At 44.4% G+C, this 27,395-nt stretch overlaps 1 protein-coding gene across 1 annotated transcript in view; it reads left to right on the plus strand.

Moving 5' to 3' along the window:
* The window catches only part of RYR2 (ryanodine receptor 2), a 1,771,220-nt gene that overhangs the window by 1,146,214 nt on the left and 597,611 nt on the right, over nucleotides 1-27,395 (plus strand). The window contains 4 exon segments of the mRNA XM_029593907.1: nucleotides 3,151-3,228; nucleotides 8,124-8,199; nucleotides 19,262-19,388; nucleotides 20,127-20,242. Of these exon segments, the coding sequence (XP_029449767.1) occupies nucleotides 3,151-3,228; nucleotides 8,124-8,199; nucleotides 19,262-19,388; nucleotides 20,127-20,242 (397 nt within the window).

The raw sequence follows: 27,395 nt of genomic DNA on the forward strand, positions 1-27,395 counted from the left end.
CCTTTCAGGCTGATAATATAAAGTGCATTCAGCTGAGCGCACTGTTTAACATGCGGTCGGATGCGTGTTTACGACCTGCATCCACTACCCCTTATACTGTAAGGAGTTTAGCACGTTAAAAATGCACTTCCAAACAGCCCCCCCTCCGAAACTAATAGCAGGCGCTAGGGTCAATACGCATCCCTAGAACCTCCTTATTAGCGGAAACCCAGGAGAGGTGGCTGTCAGTGGGTTTAAGAAACCGACGCTCGATATTACCGGCGTCCATTTTCCTAACCCATGGCTGTCAGCGGGTTCGGAAAACTGATGCTCGTAAAATTGAGCATCGGTTTCTTAAACCTGCTGACAGCCACCTTTCCTGGGTTTCCGCTAATAAGGAGGTGCTAGGCGCGCTATTGACCCTAATGCCTCCTTTTTAGCGTGACCCACTCACTTAAATACCCAGGAGAGGTGGCTGGTTGCGCGTTGGGAGAGAGTGTGCTCACCACTGAGTGCCCATTTTCCCGCACTCTTATTGAATCTGCCTGTTTGTGTATATTGTATTTTATTTTTTATTGCTTTAAGCATTTTTTTTAATTTAGCTATTCTTGGGGAGAGTAAATTTCAGAAGCCCAACAAAGTGCTAAAGTCTGCGGATATAAGTAAGCAAGTAAATAAATATATTTAGCCCAGATTTTCTAATCTGACTTATGCCCGTAAGTACTTTTTGAATATTCCTGGGTATTGCTGGTACATGCGGGGACATATGTGCAAGCAGGTTGCGCCTGCTCCCTAGCAGATGTAACCTAACCTGTATACATTTAAAGACATAGCTGTGAAAATCACAAGCATGAGCATAAATATTTTTCCTGCTTGACTTTGCCACCCCTGAATATTTCTCAATAGTCCAAGGAAGAGTGTGCACGAAATCATGTTCCACCCATCCTTTTCCTTGCACTACCTCCCTGAAAATTTGCAAAGATCAGTCTTTATGTGCGTAAATTCTTTATAAAATTACTCCCTATAAGCATGGAAAAACAGACTAGGAGAAATATTGTTATTCTCTCATTTATGGTACCATGTGACGAGAAGGTGTGACTTGGATGGGACAAAAAATTTCTTTGGCAAGTTTGCACCATCATTACTCCTTTTGACCCTTTGTACATATAGGGGGACATTTTCCAAACTACTCGCACTGATGCAAAGTCTGTGGGTACTTTTACCTATGGTTTTTGCACCGGTTCTCAAAAGGAAAATGCAATCAAGCTTTCCCTTTGAAAACCTTCCCTGGAAAAAGTACCTGCAGATGTTTGCACCTGTTTTTCCTGCAGATACTGGTTTTCTTGAAAATGGGTGTAATTATCAAAAGGATTTACAAGTAAAGGAGGTAATTTTAAATGGAGTTATACGTGTAAATGTAACATCATAGCAATTTACACGTGTAAATGGCTTTTTAAAAGTGCACTTACACGTAAGTATCCTGTGGACAATTCAGTGGCATATACTGTAGCAATTTTCAAAAGCCCACTTACCTGAATTATCAAGTACATTTTAAATGGGCTCCATGCATAAATTTCGGGGTTTACGCGCATAGCTGGGCCTCGATGCGCCATGCGCATTTTACAACAGACCCGGCCACGGGGTTAAACCCTGGTGCACACCAAAGTGCCGGGCCTCTCCTCTCCAAAGCGACGGGCTGGGAGCAGGGTCTGGGAGGGATGGGGTTGGTCCGGAACAGCGTCATTTGACGCTGACCCAGGGAAGTGCTCGCTGGCAGCCAGCCGGTGCTCGGAGATTACTTCTCCTCCAGAGGAGCTTTAAGTACTAAAATAAAAAATTTAGGGATAGTTAGGTTAGGTCTAGGGGGAGGGGAGGAGAGGAGAGGAGAGGAGAGGGGAAGAGGGAGGAAGGTTACATAGGGAGTAGGAAGTTCCATCCCAGTCCGCTCCTTAATTGGAGCCACCCACATATGTGTGCACGGATTTTAAAATCCGGCAAACGTGCACGTTTCATTGGATTTTATAACATTCACGCGCAGTATAAAATTGGTGCGTCCATGTGTGCTATTTCTGGTGCACGCATACGGAAGAGCGCACACTGTTTTTAAAATCGACCCCCTAGGTGCACTTAATGCCTTTTAAGAACCTATTGACAATTCAATGTCATATTTTATAGCAATTTTCAAAAGCCCATTCACACAAATAAAGTGCATTTACATGTTTAAAACACCCTTTTAAGCATGTAAATACTTTTGAAAATCAGGTCCTGTGTATATTACATTTATGCAAGTAATTCCTTAGAAAATTACCTCCCCTGTATCTAGCTTTGAAAACAGAGGGAGTAATTTGCAAAAGGTTTTACATATATAAATGTAACTACTATTGTAAAGTGCCTTTACATGGATAAATCCTATGGACAATTGAATGGTATAAATTGTAGCAATTTCCAAAATCCTATTTACATGTGTAAAACCAATTTTTGGGAATTAAATGTAAAAATCAAGCCCAATATTTGTTATTTTCCTTCTTCGACCTAAAGAGAAAGGGCCGGATTTTCAAAACGTTATGTGCGCCGGCCTATTTTAAAAAGGCCTGGCAACTCGCGTAAAACCCCGGGATGCGTCTAAGTCCCAGGGCTTTCAAAAAGGGGGCGTGGAGGGGTGGGGCTGGGGCGAGGCAGGGCAGTCTGGGGGCGGGGCAGGGTCAGAGGCTCCCGGCACAGTGGCCATTTGCTGCTGTGCTGGGGGATCGCGTGCTGGCAGCCGACCGGCTCGTGCAACAGGTAAGAATTTTTTGGGGTGTTTTACCTTAGGGCTGGGGGGTGGGGGAGTTAAGGGAAGATGGGGTGGGGGGTAGGGAAGTTCCCTCAGAAGTGTGCGCATGTTATAAAATCACGTGTCCATGTGTGCGCACGCACAGGTCTTAAAATCTACCCCCTATACTTTCATTTTACCTGATTAAAAGTACACATGATATTGATCCTTGTGCATACTTTTAGCTGGTTAATGAGTGGAAATTTTTCAAATTATGAATTTCCCTGGGTAAATAGCTTCTGAAACTTGCCTTCCTCCTTGACTTTTCTTTTCCTTAACTATTTAATTTCCATAAACCTGGTTGCTGTAACCTTCTTTCCATATGTAATAATCATTGCTCTTTTGCACGTGTCATTTAGGTTTCTATAGATACAGCCCATGGTTACAGCCCCCGACCAATCGACTTGAGCAATGTTACACTCTCCAGAGATCTGCATGTAAGTCATATTACAATTGTATTTTTAAGTATTTTCAGTTTTCTTTTGTTCTTTTCTTCTTCATGAGATGATGCACAATTTACCTTTTTTAAAATGTTTTTATTTCTTATATTTAAAATGTCACCAATTTTCCTGTTCACTGTGAAGTTATGTTGTCTGGAATTCATTCATTGGATAATTTTGGATGCTAAGGACAGACAACTTGAAAGTTCCTAAATTAGATAACATGTGGTATTCATGCAATAACAGCTAAATTTTAAATCCCCTGTGCGTGGGGAAAACGGGGGTTACACACAGAAGTGCCAAGCCCAAGAAAAGGGGAGGTCTGGGGACAGGGAGGGGCGGAGCTGGAGGCGGCCGGTACAGCGGCCATTTGCTGCTGTGCTGGGGGATCGTACACCGGCAGAAACTTACGCCAGCTCAGGAACTGGTGTAAGTTCTGAAATAAAGAAAATAAAAAATGGTAGTCCCTGAAAAGGGGTCGGGGAAGAGGGAGGGAGGGTAGGTAGGAGGGTAGGAAAGTTCACTCCCAGTCTGCTCCTTAATTGGGGAAGGTGCAGGGGGAGGGAACGGGCAGCGTGCGCAGGGCTCGGCGTGCATAAGTTGCACAAATGTGCACTCCCTTGCGCGCCGAACCCGGATTTTATAAGATACGCGTGGCTACGCACGTATCTTATAAAATCCAGCGTACTTTTGTTTGCTCCTGATGCGCGAAGAAAAGTACGCTCGTGCGCTGTCTTTTAAAATGTACCCAACAGGCAATTATCCAATTATGTTGAAAGCAATCTTATGTGCAGAATCTCGTTGTCCAGGCAGTTTGAAAATTACCCTCCATTTAGCTTAAGGGATAATGTCCTAACATTTTGCTTATACATTTTCTCTTCTAGAATGTTCAGGAAGTGAGAACCTTAGTCATGAGATGTGCTATTTTAGAACTGTGCAATCAAACAGACTTCCAGGCTTATTGCACATTTTTATCTGATTCTTAAATCTGTTCCCTGGACTATAGGCAATTATTTTTAATGCATATGTAGCACCCTTTCAGATATTTATCCTGTAAGGCATGGGCCACACTCTGTCCCGGAGCTTAGTTCCTTCACAGATCCAATAGCCATGTGGCATGGATTCTATGAAAGAGGGTAATAAGGGAGGATAAATATCCAGAGGAGAAGGCATAGGGGATAACTGTCTTCTGTGTGTATCAATAAAGGTAAGTATGGTATAGATGGAAGTAAATGCTAAATAACCAGATAGGGCACTCTGTGAGGGTTTTCCAACTTAAATTGTACTGCAGCAGATCTTCAATGGAAAACATTTGGCCCCATACACACTTATTCTTTGATACAACCATTTGTCAACACAATTTCTTCAAACTCTTTTTGTCTATCAGTATTTGGGGGGTCTTGAAATTATTTTACCTTACAGCACATGGAAAAATAAAATTCCCAGGTGGGCCAAGGTATACTAGATAAGAGCAGAAATCCCATCCCAGTAAATACCTGTAGTACAAAGGATCACTTCACAGCTCCCAATCTTCTTTGCTTGTCTCCGAGTGAAGACTCCAGTGTGAATCTCCGGATGGCTGTCTTGGCACCATTACCGGTTATGGAAGTAACCCACAGGGCAAGAGCAAGCTGGAGCCAGAAACAGGCTGTGTAGGACAGGATCATCTCCCTGAACAGCTATCTCCCCTTCAAATTGAGCCTTCAGGTTCTGATGGCCAGGGGGACTTCACTAGAGATGTTGGTACAGGTGCTAGAAGGCACCCACTATGAAAGGGCAGGACTGGAGCAGGGAGAAGAATGCAAGAGTGCCTACAAAACCAAACAAAACAAAATACAAGACCACAAGAAGTCCAGCCCCCTAAAGACAAGGACAAGAAGCAGACAGGAACAAGGCAAGAACAACTGACAAGACAGACAAATAGAGGCAGAAGGCCACAATAATCTGAATAAGTACAGGGCAGAGAACAAAACAAAAATACAAGGCTGAGAACTTTGGAGGGCTACAGCAAAGACTAAGGCTAGACCTAAGCTGAGACAAGGAATTTACAGGGAGGAAGATTAATAAGGATATGATAGTGCTGAGTCATGCTACAAATATAGCTACCAGCAGGACCTCTAAGACATAGTGTTTGGAGGATTGAGCAGTCAAGACCATGGCCCACTGAGAGCCTCTGCTGGTAGGAGGGCAGCACTGCACACTGGTAACTTCACAAGGCAGCATAAAAGTTTCTCAAGAGAAACACTTCCAATTATCCACTCAGTGAGAAAACATTTTTTATTCCCCACTTCTAGACTGGAAGGCTGATGGCAAAACTTCCTCCCAAATCAAAAGACAAAATCTTCACAAAAATGCAAAACTGGAGTAAAACAGCAGTGAGGCACTGCTGCGTATCCACTGGATGTCAGAAGGAATAAGCAGGTGTTCTCTACTCTTATCCATGGCAAGGCAGGGACTTTCCCTCCCTGAGCCAGGAATAGGAATTCACAAAAAAGCTCCAAAAATAAATTTTAAAAATCTCTTAACCTATAGCATGAGACAACCCTACCAGACAGGTTGTTTCCTGGAAAAGTATCTACCTCCTTCCTGTTCTGTTTTACGAAGATAGTAAGGCCTAGCACCAGGAATAGGGAAAAGACAATAGCTTCTTCTCTTCCGAACTCTAACTTAAAATGCCACACTGATCTCTCAACCTGCCTACACTTCACAGGCAGAAACCTACTACTGTAGTCACCATCACATGCAGCCATCACATGGGAATATTATAGCAAACTTTTATGATCCCTTCCTACATTGTCTGTACCGGTTCTGGCTAGAACCATCTAGTGGAAACGCTAATGGGTCGAACCAGCCTTACCCCAGCACAAGGGTCCATAGTTCTACCAGTTATCCAACTCAAGGTATCTGAATACCTTTAGTATAGTATTTATCTGATCAAATTTACCCAGCTAACTTTTATAAATATCATCACTGTCCAGACAAAGTGAAACTGCACACCAGGTATGCCCCCAGCACAGCCTCTTATTACCTTGGTAAATTTTAGGCAGGCAATAAATTGCTCAGTCACAGTTTAGCCATGAAGCAGTGGGAAATACTGAAAGATAAGTTTTTTTCCAGCTAACTCCAAAAAATAGTTGGACAAACCCTTTGAATATCAAATTCACTGTATAGGACAACAAATGTTCTACTTCTCATCATCTCACTCAGGGCCTTATTTTCCAAGGCTATCGCAGGCTTGCGCTAACAGTGCAAGCCTGCAATAGCTTGTGAAGGTAGCACACGCCTGCGCTCCCTACATTGGGGCGGAGTCGGCCCTGGAAGAGGAGGAGTCGGGGCATCACCGGGGGCGACAGCGTGGACGGTGAAAAGGTAAGGGCCTTTTCGCGTCCTATTTCGCGCCCAATAGCACCACCTTTCACAGTGGCGCTATTGGGTGCGAAACCAGCAGCGATCGCACCGTGTCGGTGCGATCACTGCCGGCTAGCGCAGGACCGCCCCCCCGTTTTGAAACCCCGCCCCCTATTAGCGCAATTTTCTAAAGTATCGCAGGCCTGCGATACTTTAGAAAATGAGGCCCTCAGTGTCTTACAAGGGTCCTTGCTATCCCCAGTTCTCTTTAACTTTAATTTATTGTCTTTGATTGAGAAAATTGAAAGCCATATCGGGGGCCATATTTATGCAGGTGACATCCAAATATATATTGTGGTTGATGAGAATCAAACTCTGGCAATTTCCAGATTAAGCACCTGTCTGGAAGAGGTAGCAATGCACCCTAATACTTGTATATTAAAACTTAACCTGTTAAAGCAGGGTGTCCTGAAAGGACAGAGTTCTGTCCATCCTTCCTTTGGTAATGTACAGTGTTGAGTATGTCGAGTAGTGCTATAGAAGTGAAAAATAGTAGTAGTAGTAGTAATAGTAGTAGTAGGCTATGGGCATAGAGTTAAGAATGAAAGAAGTTGCTTGGAATCTGGGCTTCTGCTTAGATTCTAACCTCTTTCTCATGCCACATGTATCTTCATTAGTTAAGACACCATTTATGTGCTTGTGCCATATCTGGCAGCTTTGCCCTTATCTATCTAGAGTAGATTTGGCCTCAGGTAACTCACAACTTTATCACCAGTAGAGCTGTCTACTGTATTCACTCTAGCAGAGCCTACTACAGAAGATTTTAAAAAGGCTTCAGCTCCTTCACAGCGTGGTGGCTAGGATTGTGACCAGTGCCAAGACCAAAGACATAACATAAGAAATGCCTTGCTAGGTCAAAGCAAGATCCACGGAGCCCAGCTTCCTGTCTCTGGCCAGTTCAGGTAACAAGTACCCAGCATATCACCCATTTCTGCTGGAGTTACTTTGGCTACCAATTCAGTGGTGGATTAAATTTTAAATACATTTGCTTGTCTTCAAATGCCTCAAACAGGTCTGATATAGTTTAGAAATGTATTAGTACCTTATTCACACAGCTGAGACCTCTATTCTTTCATAGGAAACTTTGTTGTCCATTCTCATACAACTTCAGTGACAACATTACGATAGTCTGCACATGCTGATCAGCATTCAACTCATTTTAGATAATTGTTTTTGAATTAGATATAATTTTAGTTTTATAAAATCATGCTCTCAACACAATACAGGTATTTTCGGCTTCTTGTGATTTTTATATAATAGTTTATATGGACATTAGGAATTGTCCACTGTAGAGTAGATGATTGGAGGATCACTGAGAATTAAATTTCATTTTGTATGACTATCAATCAATTTGTTTTCTTTTAAAAATGAATCTTCCTTTTTACAGTTGGAGTTTGACAATCTTCATAATGAACATTTTAAAACATTTGCTCTACTTTCCTTAGCAGTTATTTGTAATAAAATTAATCATTTCTTTCCTCAAGGCTATGGCAGAAATGATGGCTGAAAACTACCATAACATCTGGGCAAAGAAAAAGAAAATGGAATTAGAAGCAAAAGGTAAGATTACAACATTTCTTTGTTTGAAGGGTGAAAATGGAAGATGGAAAATCTATGATCTAACTGTCCATCACAGAAAGCAAATGAAGTGCATGTAAATACAGGGGTTTTTTTTTTTTGTTTTTTTACCATGGGTCTACAGACATTGATCACAGTGATGTCAATACTCAAAGACTTTTCTGAGTAAAATTTAGAGTTACTGGAACAAAAGTTGAGATTTGAAAGGTTCTCCGACTATCTGGTTAAAGTTTTGTAGGCAACTTACTATCTGCACAATATTTAGTTGGATAAAAGAAATGGTAATGGAGGCATTTTGGGAGTGTGGTTAAATTTTAACCTGTGATTGCTCATATTCAGTGTTATCTGGCTGGAAAAATACTTATGCTAAAGTTATCAAGATAACTTTATCTGAGTATATTCAGTGAAATGCTTATTCAGGTATCTTCCAGTGAATATTCAGTTATCTGGATAGCTTTATTTGGGTAACTTTCCTGCTGACAGCCCACTTGATATTGACCTCTGTACACCTTCATTTTATTCTTTATACAAACTTTTAAATATCTGAAAGGTATTAATGCACAGGAATCAAACCTTTTCCAATGGAAAGGAAGCTGTAGGACAAAGGGTCATGATATCAAGCTCTAAGGGGCCAATGCAATTATGTGTGCTAAAAGTGGGTGCTGACTTTTCAGCTCCCGCTTTTTTAACGCTCGCATGGCGCCCGCAAGGGGGTGCCATGCAATATGGAAATTAGGGGGTCATGCTAAGAAGGAGGCGCTAGGGTCGCTTGCGCGACCTTAGCACCTCCTTCCTAACGCGACCCGCCACGGCTGCCGGTTATGAAGACCGATGCCAGTAAACTCGGTCTCGGTTTTCATAACCGGCCTGTCTGCCAGTAATAAAACAGCCGCCGAGTTTATAGCACGTGATGAGTGCTATCTTACTCACTCCGCGTCAGACACGAGTTAAATAGGCGCTAATCCCCCTATTGCCTTAGGTGATGGATTTGCGCCTATTTATCCCACGTCCAACTGCGGGTTAAACAGTGCGCTTGGCTGAGCGCACTGTATTGCATCGGCCCCTAAGAGTTTAGACTAAGGACTAATGTCAGGGAATACTTTTTCACAGAAAGTGTAGTGGATAACTGGAATGCCCGCCCAGAAGAAGTGGTGAGGGCAAGCATGAGAGCAGAATTCAAAGGGGCAGGGGATAAACACAAAGGATCCATAGTAACTAGAGGAAGTAAATGAAGAACCAAGATAACAGTTGATAATTTTGGTGTAACATTTTTGCACAGGCGTAACTTTCAGTTACAACCTTAAATAGAAGGCACAGGGGTTGCCTGCACAACTCTAAATACTGTGCTGGGCAGCGTGGAATCTCCTTCTTGGTCTTTATCTGCTTTTCATTTCATTTTCTGTGTTATGCAAACTATTAGAAATTGGGCTCCCCATGTGGGCATCAACACTAATGCCCTTTAGAAACGTTTGCAATAGGGCCTATGTACAAACCTCCATTAATTTAGTTTTTTCATATGTTTTTGATGAAAGGGTGATTAAACTAATATGTACATAAAATTGATCTTTATTAAAACTCACAGTTTGATTTCACATTTTTAAATTTTATCCATTCAGATGTTTCTGTCTCCCAGATGTGTTGAACAAAAGAGCCAATTATAATAATTGGAGTTGTGGACATTGGTAGAATATCCAGTATAGGAATGGCAAATGTTTGTGTATGCTCATAACATGAAAATATTGTTTCATCACAGTTTTCTTTGTTTGTGTCTCATGTCCAGAAAAAAAAAGTCTATAAGCTGGTACCATAACGTGTTATAAAAAACACATTCCACATGCTGTGTGCTAGGCATCATGTCAGACATTCAGATCAAATTTAGTACTGGACTCACTCATACTGTTAACTGAACATTGCAACCTGATGACTTTTTAAAGCAATTTTATGACATTCCCTTATGTCTTTAGGATGTGTGAGTTTGGCAGCTTTGTCCCATGTGATATCACACACACCACATTGAACAGTTAGGTGTCCTAGTGATGTCCTTATTAAAATTATTACAAACAAGTCAACTACCCAGGAAAATGCTTCTAAGAATTTGAAAACTAACACTGCAACTTATAGAATTTTCACCATAGCAAGTGCTATGTTTGCTCCACCCAAATCCCTTTTGGTCTCTGGATGGCAAATAGTGAAAAAGAAAACAAAAAACTACAAATAACTTTAACAAAAAGCACATGGTCAGAAGCTATTCTACAACAGTAAGAAAAAAATGGATGCTGTTGCCGAAAAAAAATGATATTCAAAGTGCAGCAGGAAGAGCCTCTATTGACGCTGCATTTACACCACCCACTAAAATGCCCACAAATGCTCATTTCAGTCAGATACATATGGTTTTTAATTCATTTCTGGCAGTCCTCAAGCCTGAGGATATGTACTTGTACCTGAGGTTGATACAACTTTTAAGTGACTGACCAGCCATGAAAAGTGGACAAAAAATATTAAATTAAATTGTTAAATTATAAGAACATGGATAATGAGCTATTATAGCTGTGCAGTTCACTTTGCTTCCTATGGAAGCAATTTTGATACTTTTAAAATTATTTATTTTAGCTATCCAGCTCCTTGGCCTGACCAAACTTAGGGCTAGATTATTAAGGCTTTTCTCCCATTTTGTGTCTATGGGAAAAACCCTTAATGAATCAGATCTTTAACCGCCTAAGTAATCCGACTAACTCTGAATATTGGACTTAGCCAGTTAACTTATAGGGTCATTCTTTAAAACGCGATAGGCTGTTACTGCATCGCATCGGTAATATTTAAATTCGGGCAAGGGAAGTGGTTAGGGCGGGTTTTGGGCAGGCAATAAAAATGTATGTCCGGTAGCACTGCGGGTGATAATGTTTTACACATTATCGCCGGCAGTAGTTCCGGAAATAACACCACCTTTTGGTGTGGCGCTATGGGGGTGATAGTGGGCAGTGCGGCTGCAACCGCGGCAGGCAAAAACGCACTGCCACACTGCCGCAATATGGTTGGCTGCCCACTATCATCCCTGACCCTTTTTTTCACAACTCAGAATGATGAATCTAGGGGTTAGCCAGCTAACTCAACTCCTCCCAGTTATGCTTCATGAACACTCCTAACTTATCATACTAAATTCTAGCCTCCTAACTTATTAGCTGCGTAAAGGTTAGTCAAATCAGTGCCCAAATATTCATTTAGTTGGCTAAATGCTTTTGAATATGGGTCTCATTTATCCTACATGGCTTTTGTTACAGGGGGACCGAACAGATTTCTGTTAGGCCTCTCTGGTAACATGCAGAGACTTTGCATACTTCCTTTAACTTGCCAATGCACAACACTGGAAACAATGTATGTGGTGCCCAAAGGAAAATCTCTTTTACTTGGTGGAAAAAGGAAATGTTTACAGTTCATTCAAAAAAGGTTAATCACACAAAAGCTTAGTTGCAGTGCTCATAGGGACAGTTTAATTCCAGTAAATAGCACAAATAATTAATTGTGTTTCTCTTTTCTCACTTATGTTGTTACAGACTTCACTCATGGCTTTTGCTGTACAAACCTTTCAGCTTGGAAAGGAAAATATCTTGGGGCAAAAGTAAATAGAGCCCATATAGGGACTTGCTTAAACCAGAAGGTTTTAGATGATGCATGCTGCTGTCTGATCCCGCCTCCAGTTCTCTAGGGTTGATAATGCTTTCCCTGCCCTGGAACACTGTGTTGATAGTTTCCTTAAGTCAAAGCCAAAGAGTTTCCTACTCACATGGTCCTTCTCGGACTCATTTCCCCAACCGTAAGATTTGGAATGGTGTGGTCCCCCCAAAATCTGGCCTTACCCACAGAATTACTGCTGGAGATCCAGGGTCACGTTGGGCAGGCAACAGCTGATTGGTGGTAGGAGGAGGACAGCAGTGGTGCCTTTGCCGTGTCCTCCAACTCTACAGTTGTGGGCCCAACTGAAGATTTTTTAATTAGGATCTTTAAGTACAAATGGTTTAAACAGTAAAATTGAATGGAATGTGTATTATAAAATAATGTAATGCCATTTTGGGCTTATAAGAGTGAGTTAGTGATTGGCTATTTCTCAAAAATGAGGTGGGTCTTCAGTCAGTTTGCATATGGTGGTGACTGAGTGTGTGCTGTCACGTGATGATTTAAAATAATAGCAGCAAGGTATGCTAAACTTTTTTCAGCATTATCATTTCCTGATAATAGTGAGTAATTATATTATTTTTATCGCCAAATGTTTTGGGTTTTTTTCCCTGTTTTGTATTTTGTAAGCTATATATGTGTTTTGTGAACTTAGTTAAGATACAGTTCAGGGCCCATATAGATAAGCAGAGCCCTAAAGAAGCCTTCGGTGGAACATGTTGAGTTGAGGATATTGCTGGTAATGCCTCTACACCAAGCCCTGCTGAGCAGAATTCCCCTGTTCTTCCATTTTTCTTGGATTTGTATGAAGTAGATTTATTGTTTTGAGCCATAAGGACTGTTTTCAACTGCAAGCTCTGGGATTCATTACAGATTCTTTTACTTTGAGGACATTTTCAAGCTTGCCCTGTTTTGAATTACATTGTGAACATTTCATTAATGTTGTGCATTTGGGGGTACATTTTTTTAAAAAGCGCGAGTGCGTACTTTTGTTTGCACATCAGGCGCAAACAAAAGTACGCCGGATTTCAATAGATATGCGCATAGCCGCGCGTATCTTTTAAAATCCGGTGTCGGCGCACGCAAGCGGGTGCACATTTGTGCACCTTGCGCGCGCTGTCCATTCCCTCCGCCTCCCCCCACCTTCCCCAACCTAACCCACCCCCCCCAGCCCTATCTAAACCCCCCTACCTTTATCGCCAAAGTTACGCCTGCCCGAAGCAGGCGAAACTCTCGCGCGCCGGTGGCCCGCTGGCGCACCATCACCCGACCCAGGGGCTGGTCCGGAGGCCTGGTCCATGCCCCCTGGAAGGTCCCCGGGCCTGCACCATGCCCCCCGGAATGCCTCAAACGTCGCACCGCGCCCCCCCCCCCCCCCGACACGCCCCCCTAGCAAAGCCCCAGGACTTACGCGCGTCCCGGGGCTTGCACGCGCCGCCGAGCCTATGCAAAATAGGCTCAGCGCGTGCAGGGGTTTTTTTTATGGGTTACGCACATGGGCAGGCTATTTTATAATATGCATGGATATGCGCATATATGTTATAAAATGGCCATGTCCTTTGACGCAGTCTGACGTACGTGCACAAATGAGTGCTCAAGCGCTGGTTTGAAAGTTACCATCCCTGTGTCTCTTGCTTAAAGATGATTTTGGCTCTGTCACAGTTTATTTTAATGTCTATAATCTGCTTTTGATGCAGGTCATTTACTAGTTTTTGTTGCTTGTTTTTTTTTCCGTTTTTTTAAAACTCTTTATTTAACAATTTTTAGGCATACCATAGATGGGGGAAAAACACATATTCTGCAAGTAGAGCAAAATTAACAGACTTGGACAAAAAACATGGCTACCAACTAAGCATATAATACAATAGCAGTTATAAGGTAATAATTAGTTATTACCTAAAGTATCCCAATCATGGTTCCCATTTTTTTCTTTTTAAAGCAGAAGTTTAATTCTTTTGCTTTGACAATGTTTGTAACATCATAATAAACCAAGCATTATACCTCTGTATTCTGGAGGTTGTTAATCTCAGCCATAAGGCCAAGCAGTGACCCTCCTCAACTTGTAGCTCAGATGCTGCACTTGTTTTTTTAGCCACAAAGAGGAAGGCATAGCCTGCAATCCGCTCTCTCCGATTAGAGTCTCCAGGTTCTTATTTAGCAAAGAAGCTGGCAGGGGTAGACTGACAGTGATCAGTACCCGAAGGAAATACAGGTCATTGGCCACTCATTGGCCTATAACCACCCGTCTGATGCTAGGGGAGAGTTCTGTGGGCCCTGGTAGGTTAGTTTTATTATTTTGTGTTTTTGCAGACGGAGTCTATACTTTTTAGAATCTGCTTGCCCGGTATAGTGAGTCATCACAGAGTTTTAACAAATCCAACAATATTTTGTACTTAACGTTTAGACCCTAGAAAAAACAGAATTGCAAGTCTTATTGCAAGAGGTGGGTGGTGTTTAAGCAATTAATGGATCAGATGTTAAATCTGATGCTGGTTTTGATCAGATTTAGTGGAAAACAATTTTGAAGTTTCCAGTAAGTCATATTATTTTTGCCTGAGATGATTCATGCGTGAAAACAGTACAATTATTTATATAGTGCTTTCACAAGGAGCAGTATAATAAAGTAATATATCGGATAATTTCACAGTGAAAAAGTGGTCATTCGGAGGAAAAATAATTTTCTCGTAACAGCTGCCTAAGAAGGTGTTTATTCCAGTTAGTTCCCCTTCAAAGGGAATTCCCAACTGGAGTATTAATGAACAGAAAACAGTCTATGGTAAGACTACAATTAGTATTCTAGAGTAAATGTTGATTTTCTATGTTTTTTTCTCTTCCTTTGTTACTAAGTGATGTCCAGGTCTACTGGAAAAGTCCCAGAGAGTTGGTATAATGGTGACACCCAAAAATGTACCCCTTGAAGTACCTTATCTGAAGATTTCATCCCCTGAACCTGTTTAGTGAAGTTTTTCTCCATTGTGTGTGCGTTGGAAATAAGCTTAATTAATCAGTCCATCTGTCTTGATTCACTACAGGGAACATCAGCAGTCATGTCATAGTAATTACATGTTTTGTAAGTAGAGTATGAAATCACCAATATCTTATCACCCCATCACATTTTGCATTGTTTGTCCTACAGTAAAGTTTTTAATAAGTGTCAGTGCCATGGGGATAGGTACCACACTGAGCAGCAAAGTGTGTGCTGTCTGCTTTTGCACAGTACAGTTATCAGACTGGGAGGGAACTTCCATATACCCTTACCTAACCTTTCTTCACTTTCCCCTCTCCTTCTCGGCCCCTAGCCCCTTCCTAGCTACTTACGCTTTTCTCCCAGGACATGCAGGATGTTATTCCTCACATGTGGGTGATGTCACTGGATGGAGCCCTATCACGGAAAACTTTTCTGTCCAAGCTTCTAGAACCTTTGACTGGCACACTGAGCATGCCCAGCATGCCATAATCCCTGTAGCCACAGGGGTCTCCCTTCAGTCTCTTTTTTCCTCCCTGCAGTTTGCCTCGCGATTAGGAGCTCTGTGAGCATTTTCTCACTATTTTCCTCACGGAAAAACTTGACGTTTTCTTCACAAAAAGTTCCCTCAGAGGGGTCTCCCATCACCACATTGTTTTCCTCGATACTCGGTGAGTAATTTCCACCATTTTTCAGTCGGTTCCAGTTACCTTATCCTTGGTTCCCACAGGCCACCTACCATTTTCATGGCCCTTTTTCCCAACATAGCGCCGGGCTTCAGAAAATGCCCAGAATATCCATGTATGATGTCAATTACAGACCCGCATGATGTCTGTGTGTTGTGCCTCAGCTCAACACACGATGCTCGTCAATGCCCAAGCTGTGCTCAAATGACCCTGAAGGGCAGGCGTGCCCGACTGGACAAGATGGAGTCCCTTTTCAAAATAAAGTTAACTCCATCAACATCCACCAGTCATCACCAGCAGGAGCATCGACAAAGTCCTTTGACAAACCTCGCCGAGAGCAGCAAGGTAGCGGTGACCATCTGTCAACGATGACATCTAGAGCATCGTCAACTTCTTCCTCTTTTATGGAGAAAGATCGGGCCAAGCACCGAGGGAAACACCAGCACTGGTATGAGACTATTCCCGGTGCTGGCACTGACACCGCATTGGCTTTGATGGCTATTGAGCCGATGCCGAAGAGGACATGGTAGAGGAGCCTCCAACCTCCTCTTCACCTGAGATACCGAGGTGATCCCCACCAACATCGGTGCTGGTACTGAGCCCCCACAGACTCCTGTGGAGGTGCCAGTAGCACCTAGCTTGCCTCTCCTTGTAGCTGTGTTACCTATGCCAGCTTCTAGGGAGGAGCTGGACATGCTTGTCCAACAGGCAGTCCTTGATGCTCTCTGGAGCATTCATCCTCCATTGATGCCGGCCCCCATACCAACACCGACACCGGAGCCATCAATCTTCACACCACTATTCGACCGCCTGGACAGACTCATTGGTGCCCTTCCGACCCAGCCTGGGCCATCGGTACGGAAACGACCTACTGAGTCTCTGAAACCCCCCGATACCCATTCCGTGGTCTTCGGAAGACAAAGGCATGGACTCCAGTCCTTTTCCAGCACCGCTTCCACCAATGCTGGAACCGGTTCCTGGTCCATCGGGGCTCTCGGGATCGAGACGTTCACGATTCTCCTCGATGTCATCGTTGCCGCCGAAGTCTTCATTGGTGCTGCCGCTTCCTCCATCGAGGCCATCGAGTAAGACACATCCAGGAGTACCAGGTCCTTTCCCTCCCTCGGATCTCAGCCAGAGACCCCGTATGACCCATGGGAGGATGTTGACACCGACACTTCTATGGAAGACATACTGTCAGAAACATCTCCTCCAGAAGAAAGGAGACAGTCTCCCCCAGTGACCTCTCCTTTGCTAATTTTATAAAGGAAATGTCAGAGACAATTCCCTTTGAACTGGTCACCAACGAAGACACATTTCACAAGACATTGGAAGTCCTCCAATTTGTGGATGCCCCCAAAGAAATTATGGCTATTCCCGTCCATGAAGTACTCTTGGTCCTGCAACATCGCTTATGGGCAACAAAGTGGATTAGACACCAAAGAATGTCTGATTAGAAACTTTTATTAATGGAGGCGTCTAATCCACTTTGTTGCTCTCACGGGTTTTTTAGATAGCTTGCCCTCTTGCTTTGTTGGTACATCACCTATGGGAGCACCCTTGTACTGTCCTACCAGTTAACAGAAAGACAGATGCAGCTTATTTAGTCCAATACACTCCAGGTTTTCAGAAACTACAGCTACCCCAGTCAGTCAGTTGTGGTGAAATCCACGCAGTAGAAAGCCAAAAGATTGTGTCCTCATTCTTCTGCACCCCCTGGAAAGGACCAGAAATTCTTCAATGTGCTGGGTCGAAAAGTCTTTCAGGGCTCTATGCTAGTGTCACTCATAGCAGCCTATCAGTTATACATGAAGCAATATCAAAGGAACCTGTGGAAACAGGTCCAAGAGATAGCGGACTTTCTGCCTCAACAACAACAAGAAGGTCTCAATACCATTCTTCAGAAAGGCCTTGAAGCAGGAAAACATAAAGTAAGGGCTGCTTACGATTCCTTTGAGACTGCTTCTTGCTTATCAGTGACAGGAATCAGCGCCAGAAGGTGGGCCTGGCTTAAGGCATCGGACTTGTGAACTGGAGTCCAAGACAAACTCGCTGAACTCCAGTATACTGGAGAAAATCTATTCAGCAACAAAATACAAGACACAGTGGCTCAACTGAAAGACCATCATGAGACCCTGCGTCAGCTGTCCACAGTTACCACAGAGGCTCCCTCCTTTGCAAGAAGAACCACGAGAAGGGACCCCAGAAGACAGTTTTATCGCTCACGCAGGTACTACCCACCTACATATCGTGTGAGACCATCCAAACCACCTCAGAGAGGACACCCACGACAGCCCAAGCCAACCAGACCTCAGCCAGCTCCACAAGCAGGCCAAGCATCTGGATTTTGAAATCTATCCAGAGAACAGCAGCCACTCCACAAATCCAAAACCAGACTTGCCAGTAGGAGGTTGGCTTCACCACTTTATAACCAACTGGTTCAGCACTACCACAGACCAATGGGTCATATCCATTGTAACCCAAGGATACCATCTAAACTTCCTCATGGTACCCCCAGATTCACCACCCAGTCCGCTGTGGATCCAAAAAGATCACACAAACCTTTTAGAGTCAGAACTGTCCACCCTACTGAGCACCAGGGCTGTGGAAGTAGTTCCCCAGGCAGAGGATTCTACTCCCGCTATTTTCTCATTCCAGAGAAATCAGGCGGCCTTCACCCCATCCTAGACCTCTGCAATGTCAACAAATTTCTACAGAAAGAAAAATTCAGGATGATGTCCCTAGGCACCATGCTTTCCCCTTCTGCAAAAAAGAGATTGGCTCTGTTCTCTGGATCTTCAGGACGCGTATGCTCACATTCCAATATCCCCACATTACCACAAATACTTGCGTTTTATAGTGGGACATCAACATTTTCAGTACTGGGTTCTGCCTTTCGGACTTGCCTCGGCACCCTGTGTATTTATGAAGTACCTAGCAGTGGCTGCTTCCCATCTACGCAAGAACAGCATATACGCGTTTCCTTACCTGGATGACTGGCTGATCAAAAACCATTCCAAACAAGGAGCTGTCGACGCTCTCAAGCTCTCTATCAATCTGCTACATTTGTTGGGATTTCTCACAAACTACCAAAAATCCCACCTGACTCCATCTCACCTCCTTACTTTCATCGGAGAAGATACGAGTTGGTCTCCCATCCAATCCTGTACTTAAGAAGGACATATTTCAAAAAGAATCTAGGTACCAAGGTCCATGGGTTTGAAAAGTTCTTCTGTGTATAGCATCTAAAATTACCAGCATAGTTAGTTGCATGATGTGGCACTTCTTAGTAGTTTTTCAAGTAGGCGTTCCAGGAGTGTGTTTGGGTTAGGATGAAAACCACCGTGTATAATTGAATTGTAAATTATACACACGTTGTTTCTCACTCAGGAACCCAGACACACAAATAGCAGGAGCAAAGAACATGGATACTTTTGTAGCTGTGAGCTTTTCAGGTTACCCAAGTACTTGTTTCTAAAAATTGCCTAAAGGTGCAAGAATACAAAAGTGCTGCTATATGGTTTAATGAAAATCGCCCTCATAATGTACAGCTCCATTCAAAATGTACAGAGATAGATATAAATCCGCTATTTGTTTATACTAATCATAGACGGTGACTGTGTTTAGTTTTGCAGAATCAACTAAAATGTATTGCTTTCTTGTTACAAAACAGGGCTGCCATCTTTATTTTCCTAACTCTTCTATCCTTTTTATAATATGCCAGTAGGTGGAGGCAATCATCCATTGCTGGTACCATATGATACCCTGACAGCCAAAGAAAAAGCCAAGGACAGAGAAAAGGCACAGGACTTCCTCAAATTCCTACAGAGCAATGGATATGCTGTTTCCAGGTATAAGTGCATTCAAATCCATTCAAAATGTACTAGAAATTTCCGGGTAAATTTTAATAGGGATGCACTGATTTTATAACATGCGCACGTCATGGCATGCATGTTATAAAATCAGCTACCTGTGCTGGATTCCATATCGGCGTGCTCATGTGCACACGAGTGCCGAGTCGCACACAGAAGTGGGGGAATTCTTTTACATATGTATGCCGATGCAATTGCCCCTTTCCCCAGTTCTCTAACCCCCTGTCTAACCTTCCTCCCTTTTCCCATCTCCACCCTGACCCTTAAACCTACCCTACTTATCCTATTTTTTTTTTTTTCAAACTTACCCGCTCGACAGAGCAGGAGTAAATTCCACACGTCAGCCAGCTGCCAGGCACGAGTCACCTGGACAGCACAAAATGGTACTTTCCCAGATGCCCTGCCTCACCCAGACCCTGCCCTCTTGCCCGCTCCTTTTAAACAACCCAGCACTTCCATGTGTACCGGCAGATATGCACGTGGCCAGGCCACTATGAAAGGGCGCTCGGCATGCACGCGGCCCAGCCAAGCATGTATCTGACACTATTGACATGCACTGTGCTTTGAAAATTGGCCCCTATTACTGTAGATGTTTAGACAGAATGTTTCAAATGATTAGTAAATAAATCTAAGGACATTATGACTGAGGTTATAAATTAAATTTGGTAAGCGCTTCAAAAATTTCAGATAGATACGGCTTTTTCTCTTTTGTCTCAGGGGATTTAAAGAGCTGGAGTTAGATACGCCTTCCATTGAGAAACGCTTTGCTTACAGTTTCCTGCAGCAGCTCATAAGATATGTGGATGAAGCCCAACAGTATATTCTGGAGTTTGGTATAGTACTTTGGTCATTATTTATCTCCATTCATTGGAAATGGTTTTCCTTTTTTGGCTGTCTGACATAAAAACCAAATGCACATCTTGATCTATGGAAGCTTTTTTATTTTTTTAATCAGGAAGTGCAAGAAGTATAATTGAATTTGGCTAGTTAATTTTCTAGTTTGATACTCTAGACTTTCTTTTCCTGCATTCAAAACCTGATTTAAGACTCAACTGAAATCAGGTTGGTTGCATGAAGAATATTTCACACATTTATTTTCTTTCACTTCGGTTTTGAGTAACTTCATAGCCATTATTATGACAATAAAAAAACAATTATGAAATGTTTCTTTCGCTTCTCTCCTTTGCAGAGAAGTTCAAAATTATTTATTTAGTTTGCAAAAATGGATACTGAAATCTGTTTTCACATTTCTAGCAAGCAATATCAGAACTATTCTGATATTACATATTACTCTTCTTTGCATTCATATGACTCTCTTTCTGTTTTGTTTGGTGGAACTGGAGATGGTGGAAGGGATGAAACACATCAATTTGCTTATCTATAACAAAGTTAACATTTAAAATTATCTTAACCCTGAATTCTAACCACCCCGCCCCCCCCCCCCCACACACACATATTTTATGTACCATTTAGATTTTTAAAAAGTGTATGATTTCACATTCTGCATCACCTCCTGTTCCTATCCCACTATGATATACAATTCTGTTCAATTTAGTTGAAGAAAAAATGAATATTTTGGGGCCTCATTCCTCCACCCCACTTAGCCAGTGTCCATATGGTTTCATGTCCACAGAGTGATTGAAGGAAACAAAACTGCCACTGTAAATTTTAATTTCCTTGTATTGCTTTAGCAAAGAGTTGCCTGTTTTGCAGATTTATTGATATATACATATATTTATTTATTTGCTTATTTATTCAATTGGGTTTTTTTTGCTTTTTTATTTGGACACATTTTTTAAATTATTTTTAAACTGCCTTTCTTACAAACCACCCAAGGTGATATTTATATATTCATGCAAACAGGCATGTGTAGGGATGCTATGCTCTCCCTTCACCTGAATTTTACCTTTTTTTTCCCCTCTTTTCCCCTAAACAAATGAGCCAAATGTACCTTTTTCTTAGAAATTCAAGCTACAACTTTATTGTGGTTTTACATTATATATAGGGACCTTTATTTTCAATTTTTATTTTATTTTTCTTTGGAATTTCAATGTTACAACAACAAAATATGTGGGGAAAAATGACTTTTTCACTGATTTTTCTCCTTTTTATTATAATAAAGTCATTTTTCTATAGATGTTTTTTGTTATAACATTGAAGCCCCCAGGAAAAATAAAATAAAACAAAGGTCCCTAATTATTTAGAACATTTTGAATATTTAAAAAAGTACTCACTGGTAGGGATGTGAATCGTGTCCTCGATCGTCTTAACGATCGATTTCGGCTGGGAGGGGGAGGGAATCGTATTGTTGCCGTTTGGGGGGGTAAAATATCGTGAAAAATCGTTAAAAATCGAAAAATCGAAAAACCGGCACATTAAAACCCCCTAAAACCCACCCCCGACCCTTTAAATTAAATCCCCCACCCTCCCGAACCCCATCCCTCGCTGGAACATCGTTAAAAATCGAAAAATCGAAAAACCGGCACACTAAAACCCCCTAAAAACCACCCCCGACCCTTTAAATTAAATCCCCCACCCTCCCAAACCCCCCCCCCAAATAACTTAAATAACCTGCGGGTCCAGCGGTGGTCCGGAACGGGCTCCTGCTCCTCAATCTTGTCGTCTTCAGCCGGCGCCATTTTCCAAAATGGCGCCGAAAAATGGCGGCGGCCATAGACGAAAAAGATTGGACGGCAGGAGGTCCTTCCGGACCCCCGCTGGACTTTTGGCAAGTCTCGTGGGGGTCAGGAGGCCCCCCACAAGCTGGCCAAAAGTTCCTGGAGGTCCAGCGGGGGTCAGGGAGCGATTTCCCGCCGCGAATCGTTTTCGTACGGAAAATGGCGCCGGCAGGAGATCGACTGCAGGAGGTCGTTCAGCGAGGCGCCGGAACCCTCGCTGAACGACCTCCTGCAGTCGATCTCCTGCCGGCGCCATTTTCCGTACGGAAAATGGCGCCGGCCATACGCGTATGGCCGGCGCCATTTTCCGTACGAAAACGATTCGCGGCGGGAAATCGCTCCCTGACCCCCGCTGGACCTCCAGGAACTTTTGGCCAGCTTGTGGGGGGCCTCCTGACCCCCACGAGACTTGCCAAAAGTCCAGCGGGGGTCCGGAAGGACCTCCTGCCGTCCAATCTTTTTCGTCTATGGCCGCCGCCATTTTTCGGCGCCATTTTGGAAAATGGCGCCGGCTGAAGACGACAAGATTCAGGAGCAGGAGCCCGTTCCGGACCGCTGCCGTTCCGGACCGCCGCTGGACCCGCAGGTTATTTAAGTTATTTGGGGGGGGGTTCGGGAGGGTGGGGGATTTAATTTAAAGGGTCGGGGGTGGGTTTTAGGGGGTTTTAGTGTGCCGGCTCACGATTCTAACGATTTATAACGATAAATCGTTAGAATCTGTATTGTATTGTGTTCCATAACGGTTTAAGACGATATTAAAATTATCGGACGATAATTTTAATCGTCCTAAAACGATTCACATCCCTACTCACTGGCATGGAAATAGCTTATTGGCAATCAATGCATTATTTAGTTGAATAGAGGCACCAATTTACATGACATAACTAGCACAGCTGTTGCTCTGTGTGAATTGACCCATTCAATGAAGATTGGCCATCAATTCCCTGAGCCACCTAACCAACTGGCTTTGATAAATTTTAATCTGTCTTCCCAAAATGCTTCGTAAATGAATTTAATCAAACTTCACTAATTTTGAGTCACTGAGAATTAAAATTATATTTAAAATTATTGATTGGCTTTAGTTTTCAAGATATGCTACTGGGTCAGGATATATGACCTTTGACTTGAGAATTGTGGCGGATAAGTGAGTTAACAAGGGAAAAGGATCTCAGATTAATCCAGAAATGATTGTTGATTAAGGAAGATTTTGTTACCACTGTTACACATCAAGTTGGGTCTGATTAAGAACATTTTCCACACCATGGACCAAACTAAAGCAGCCTTCAAGTACCTCAGTGGTAAATTTCCAAGTTTAAGTGTAGCTGAGATAAAGGAAGGTGTCTTTGTAGGTCTTCAGATTCATGAACTTCTTTGAAATGATGCATTTAATCATGTATTGCATGGTAAGGAAAAGACGGCATGGGAAGCCTTCCAGTTAGTGGTAACACATTTTCTCAGAAACAACAAGGCAGACAATTAAAAGGAGTTAGTGGAAGATCTCCTCAAGGCATACAAAAGTATTGGCTGCAACATGTAACTAAAGATACAAGTTTTGCATTCTGATCTAGATTTTTTTTCCACCAAACTACAGAGCAGTGAGCGATGCACACAGAAAGTAATTCAATCAGAACATTGTAGCAATGGCAAAACAGTATCAGGGCAAATGGAGCCCACTAATGCTTGCAGACTATTAGTAGACAGTGACAAGAGATGTTCCTTTGCTCCTTACTAGATATTTTTGCCTTCTTTCCATCTGCTGGGAAATGTTTGCCTTTTTAGATCCTCCCCAGTTATGGTAATGGTAAAAATGTATTTGTATGCCGCCCCTGTCCAGGGTGGCTCACAACAAAACATACACAATAAAACATAGGCAAATAAACATAATAAAGCAATAAAAAATAAGAATCACTAGTTACAGGGTGTTCCCTGTATGTACCCGGATCAGTCCAGATGGTGGGTTATGTCCCCCGTCCAGCAGATGGAGTCAGACAAAAACTTCCGAGGGTGCTGCCATATAAGCCAGCACACCCACTAACCCTCTTCAGTATCTTTCTGACTCCAGCAGATAGGAGCAGGGAAACATCGGTTCCCCAGCACATTGTCTAAGTGTTTCTTATCTTTTCCTTCTCCTTTGCAGTGTTGTAGAGGGATCAAGTTTCTCTAGTTCAAAAAAAAAAAAATAGAAATCTGATTCTCCATTTTATACTTGCAGACATACCTGTTTCTCTCTCACTCTGTCTGCTGTCTTTGGTCTCTGCCTCTCTCGTGTAGCTGGCTGGGGTAAGTTGTTTTAATTTCTTTCCTTTCAGGATTCGCTTTCGCCGGTCCAGCTGCTGGGGGTGCATATTGGAGGTTCCAACCTCTCCCCCCCCCCCCCGCCGCGTCCCGACCTGCGGCCCTGAGATGCACATTCCCCGGGGCTGCTGCCCGCTGAGAAGTCATATTCCTCGGCGGGCCCCATGAAGATCCTAGGGTCGGTGGGGTTTTTGGAGCGGAGTTCCCTGCTCATCGCAGTATTGCCTGCTTCTTCCCCCGCTATCCTCTCCTCCCCTCAGGCATGCTGAGGGCGTCAACATGTGCAGCGTGCGGGCAGCCTGGGTCCAGGCTCTCCCAGGAGGGGATCTGCACAAGTTGCCTCCCTGGTGGGAAGGGCACCTCGCAGCTGGCGGGAGGTTCAGCTTCAGGCGGTCAGGCGCGTCCCTTCAAGCAGCGTCAGCCCTGATCCCGCTGAGCGCGGGAACGGTGGCCATTTTGGATCAGGCGCTGATGGACCAATGTACCTCTGAGGAGGAAACAGAGGCTCCTTTGTCCCCTTTGCCGCCATTCCTGGCACTGGTGCCACCTCTGGATCCGGTTTTACCTTCGGGGGATTCTTCAACTAGGCCCCCACCGGGCCCACCTTCATTTTCCATGATTTTGTGCTACTTATGCACAATGCCTACTTAGCCAGGATGTCTCAGCCGCTGGATCCCACCCCCGGACCCCCCCCCTTCCCAAACTGGCACGGACAGCGGACCCTCCTCCCGGGGAACCCCCCAGGGAGTAAGCAGGCATTCCCCAGGGGCCACCCAGGCTGCGTCTGGTGCTTTCCCCTGTGGAGGGGCGGATCTGGTCCCAGACCCTGCCCTGGATGATCCACTTCTTGCTGCCCAGATGGAAGGAGATGACCCTAGGGTGTAACGCATTTTCCAGAGGGACGAGCTGGAAACCTTGATTCCGCATATCCTGCAAGAACTGGACATTGAGGTTCCTCTGGACCTGCCTGGCCCCACTCCCCTAGGGAAGAAGGGGGGGCCCCGTGTTGGCGGGGCTCCACCTGCCGGCGAAGGCTTTTCCTACTCATCCCACATTCCTCCAATTGTTATCTAGGGAATGGGATTCGCCCGAAGCCTCCCTCAAAGTCAGTAGAGCCATGGAGAAGCTATACCCTCTCCCTGAGGATTTCCTCAAGCTGCTCAAAGTCCTGATGGTCGACTCCTCCGTCTCGGCAGTCAACAAATGCACCACCATCCCGGTTACAGGGGGCACAGCGCTGTGGGATCTTCAAGATAGAAAGTTAGAGGTTTATCTCAAGAGAGTGTTTTAGGTTTCAGCACTGGGTGTTCGGACAGCTATCTGTAGCTCGCTGGCACAAAGAGCAGACCTTCGGTGGGTGCAGCAGCTCCTCACTTCTCAGGACCTACCACCGGAGGAGACACGTCAGGCAGACAGGTTGGAGGCTGTAATTGCCTATGGGGTGGATGCCCTGTATGATCTACTACGAGTCCTGGCCAGGCCGATGGTTGTGGCGGTTTCGGACTGACGCCTCCTTTGGCTCTGCAACTGGTCGGCAGACTCCTCCTCCATACAACTCCTCCAATCCCTCAGTTGAATCATCAACTATGCCAAGAGCAGTCTTACTCCATCCCAGTCATTAGACTTCCTGGGAGCGTGGTTTGACACGGCGACGGGCAAGGTCTTCCTGCGGCCGGATCGGGCCCAGTCGTTAACAGCGCAGGTCCAGCGCTTCTCTGGTCTCTCTTTGCCCACAGCTTTGGATTATCTGCAGGTACTGGGATCCATGGCATCCACTGTCGATCTGGTACCCTGGGCCTTTGCGCATATGCATCCGCTGCAGAGAGCATTACTCTCCCGCTGGAAACCAGTGTCGCAGGAGTTCCAGGCCATCCTTCCGCTTCCACGAGTTGCCAGGGACAGTCTACTCTGGTGGCTGGACCCACTCCACAGGGCACAGGGAATGCCCTTGGACATTCCGGAATGGGTAATAGTCACCAAGATGCCAGTCTCTCCGGTTGGGGAGCAGTCTGCCAGCAAGGTCCGTGCAGGGACAGTGGACAAAGTCTCACGTGGTTTGGCTGATCAATTGCTTGGAGACCAGAGCGGTCCGACTAGCACTGAAGAGTTTTCTTCCCTTCGTTCGCCATCGGATGGTCAGGATCCTCTTGGACAAGGCGACCATGGTGGCATACATAAATCGCCAGGGCGGCCCGAGAAGCGTCATGTCTCATTGGAAAAGGACAAGCTCATGGAGTGGGTGGAATTCTGCCCGGTTGGTGGCCTTGCACATCGCAGGAGTGGACAACATTCAGGCGGTGTTCCTGAGTCGTCAACGCCTCGATCCCGGGGAGTGGGAGCTCTCTGAGGAGGCGATGCAGCTTCTCGTGCGGCATTGGAGGATCCCTCACCTGGACCTCATGGCGACAGCTCACAATGCGAAGGCACCTCGTTTCTTCAGCCGCAGAAGAGAATGCGGCGCAGAGGGCGTGGATGCGCTAGTTCTGCCATGGCCCCGTCACCTTCTCCTCTACGTGTTTCCACCGTGGCCCCTCGTGGGCAAGGTCCTCTGAAGGATCGAAGTCCACCAGGGCCCGGTGATTCTGGTGGCTACGGAGTGGCCCTGTCATCCATGGTTCGTGGATCTGCTCAACCTGGCGATGGACAGGCCCCTCCGCCTAGGCCATCTATCTCACCTCCTACGCCAAGGGCCAGTATTTTTCGGCAGGGCAGATTGCTTCTGTCTTGCGGCTTGGCTTTTGAGAGGTGCAGACTAAGACGCCGCGGTTATCCGGAGGCCGTGGTCTAGACCCTCCTTAAGGCTTGGAAGACGTCCACATCCATCGCTTATGACCATGTGTGGAAGGTTTTTGAATTGTGGTGCACTGCCCACTCAGCTCATCTACGGATGGCCTCTGTGCCTCAGATCCTCTCCTTCCTGCAAGCGGGTCTGGAGAAGGGTCTAGCCTACAACTCTCTGAGGGTACAGATGGCTGCCCTTGGGTCCTTGATACACTGAAGGGAGGAAATTCTG

Source organism: Rhinatrema bivittatum, chromosome 3, assembly GCF_901001135.1.
Source record: "Rhinatrema bivittatum chromosome 3, aRhiBiv1.1, whole genome shotgun sequence".
Classification (NCBI taxonomy): domain Eukaryota; kingdom Metazoa; phylum Chordata; class Amphibia; order Gymnophiona; family Rhinatrematidae; genus Rhinatrema; species Rhinatrema bivittatum.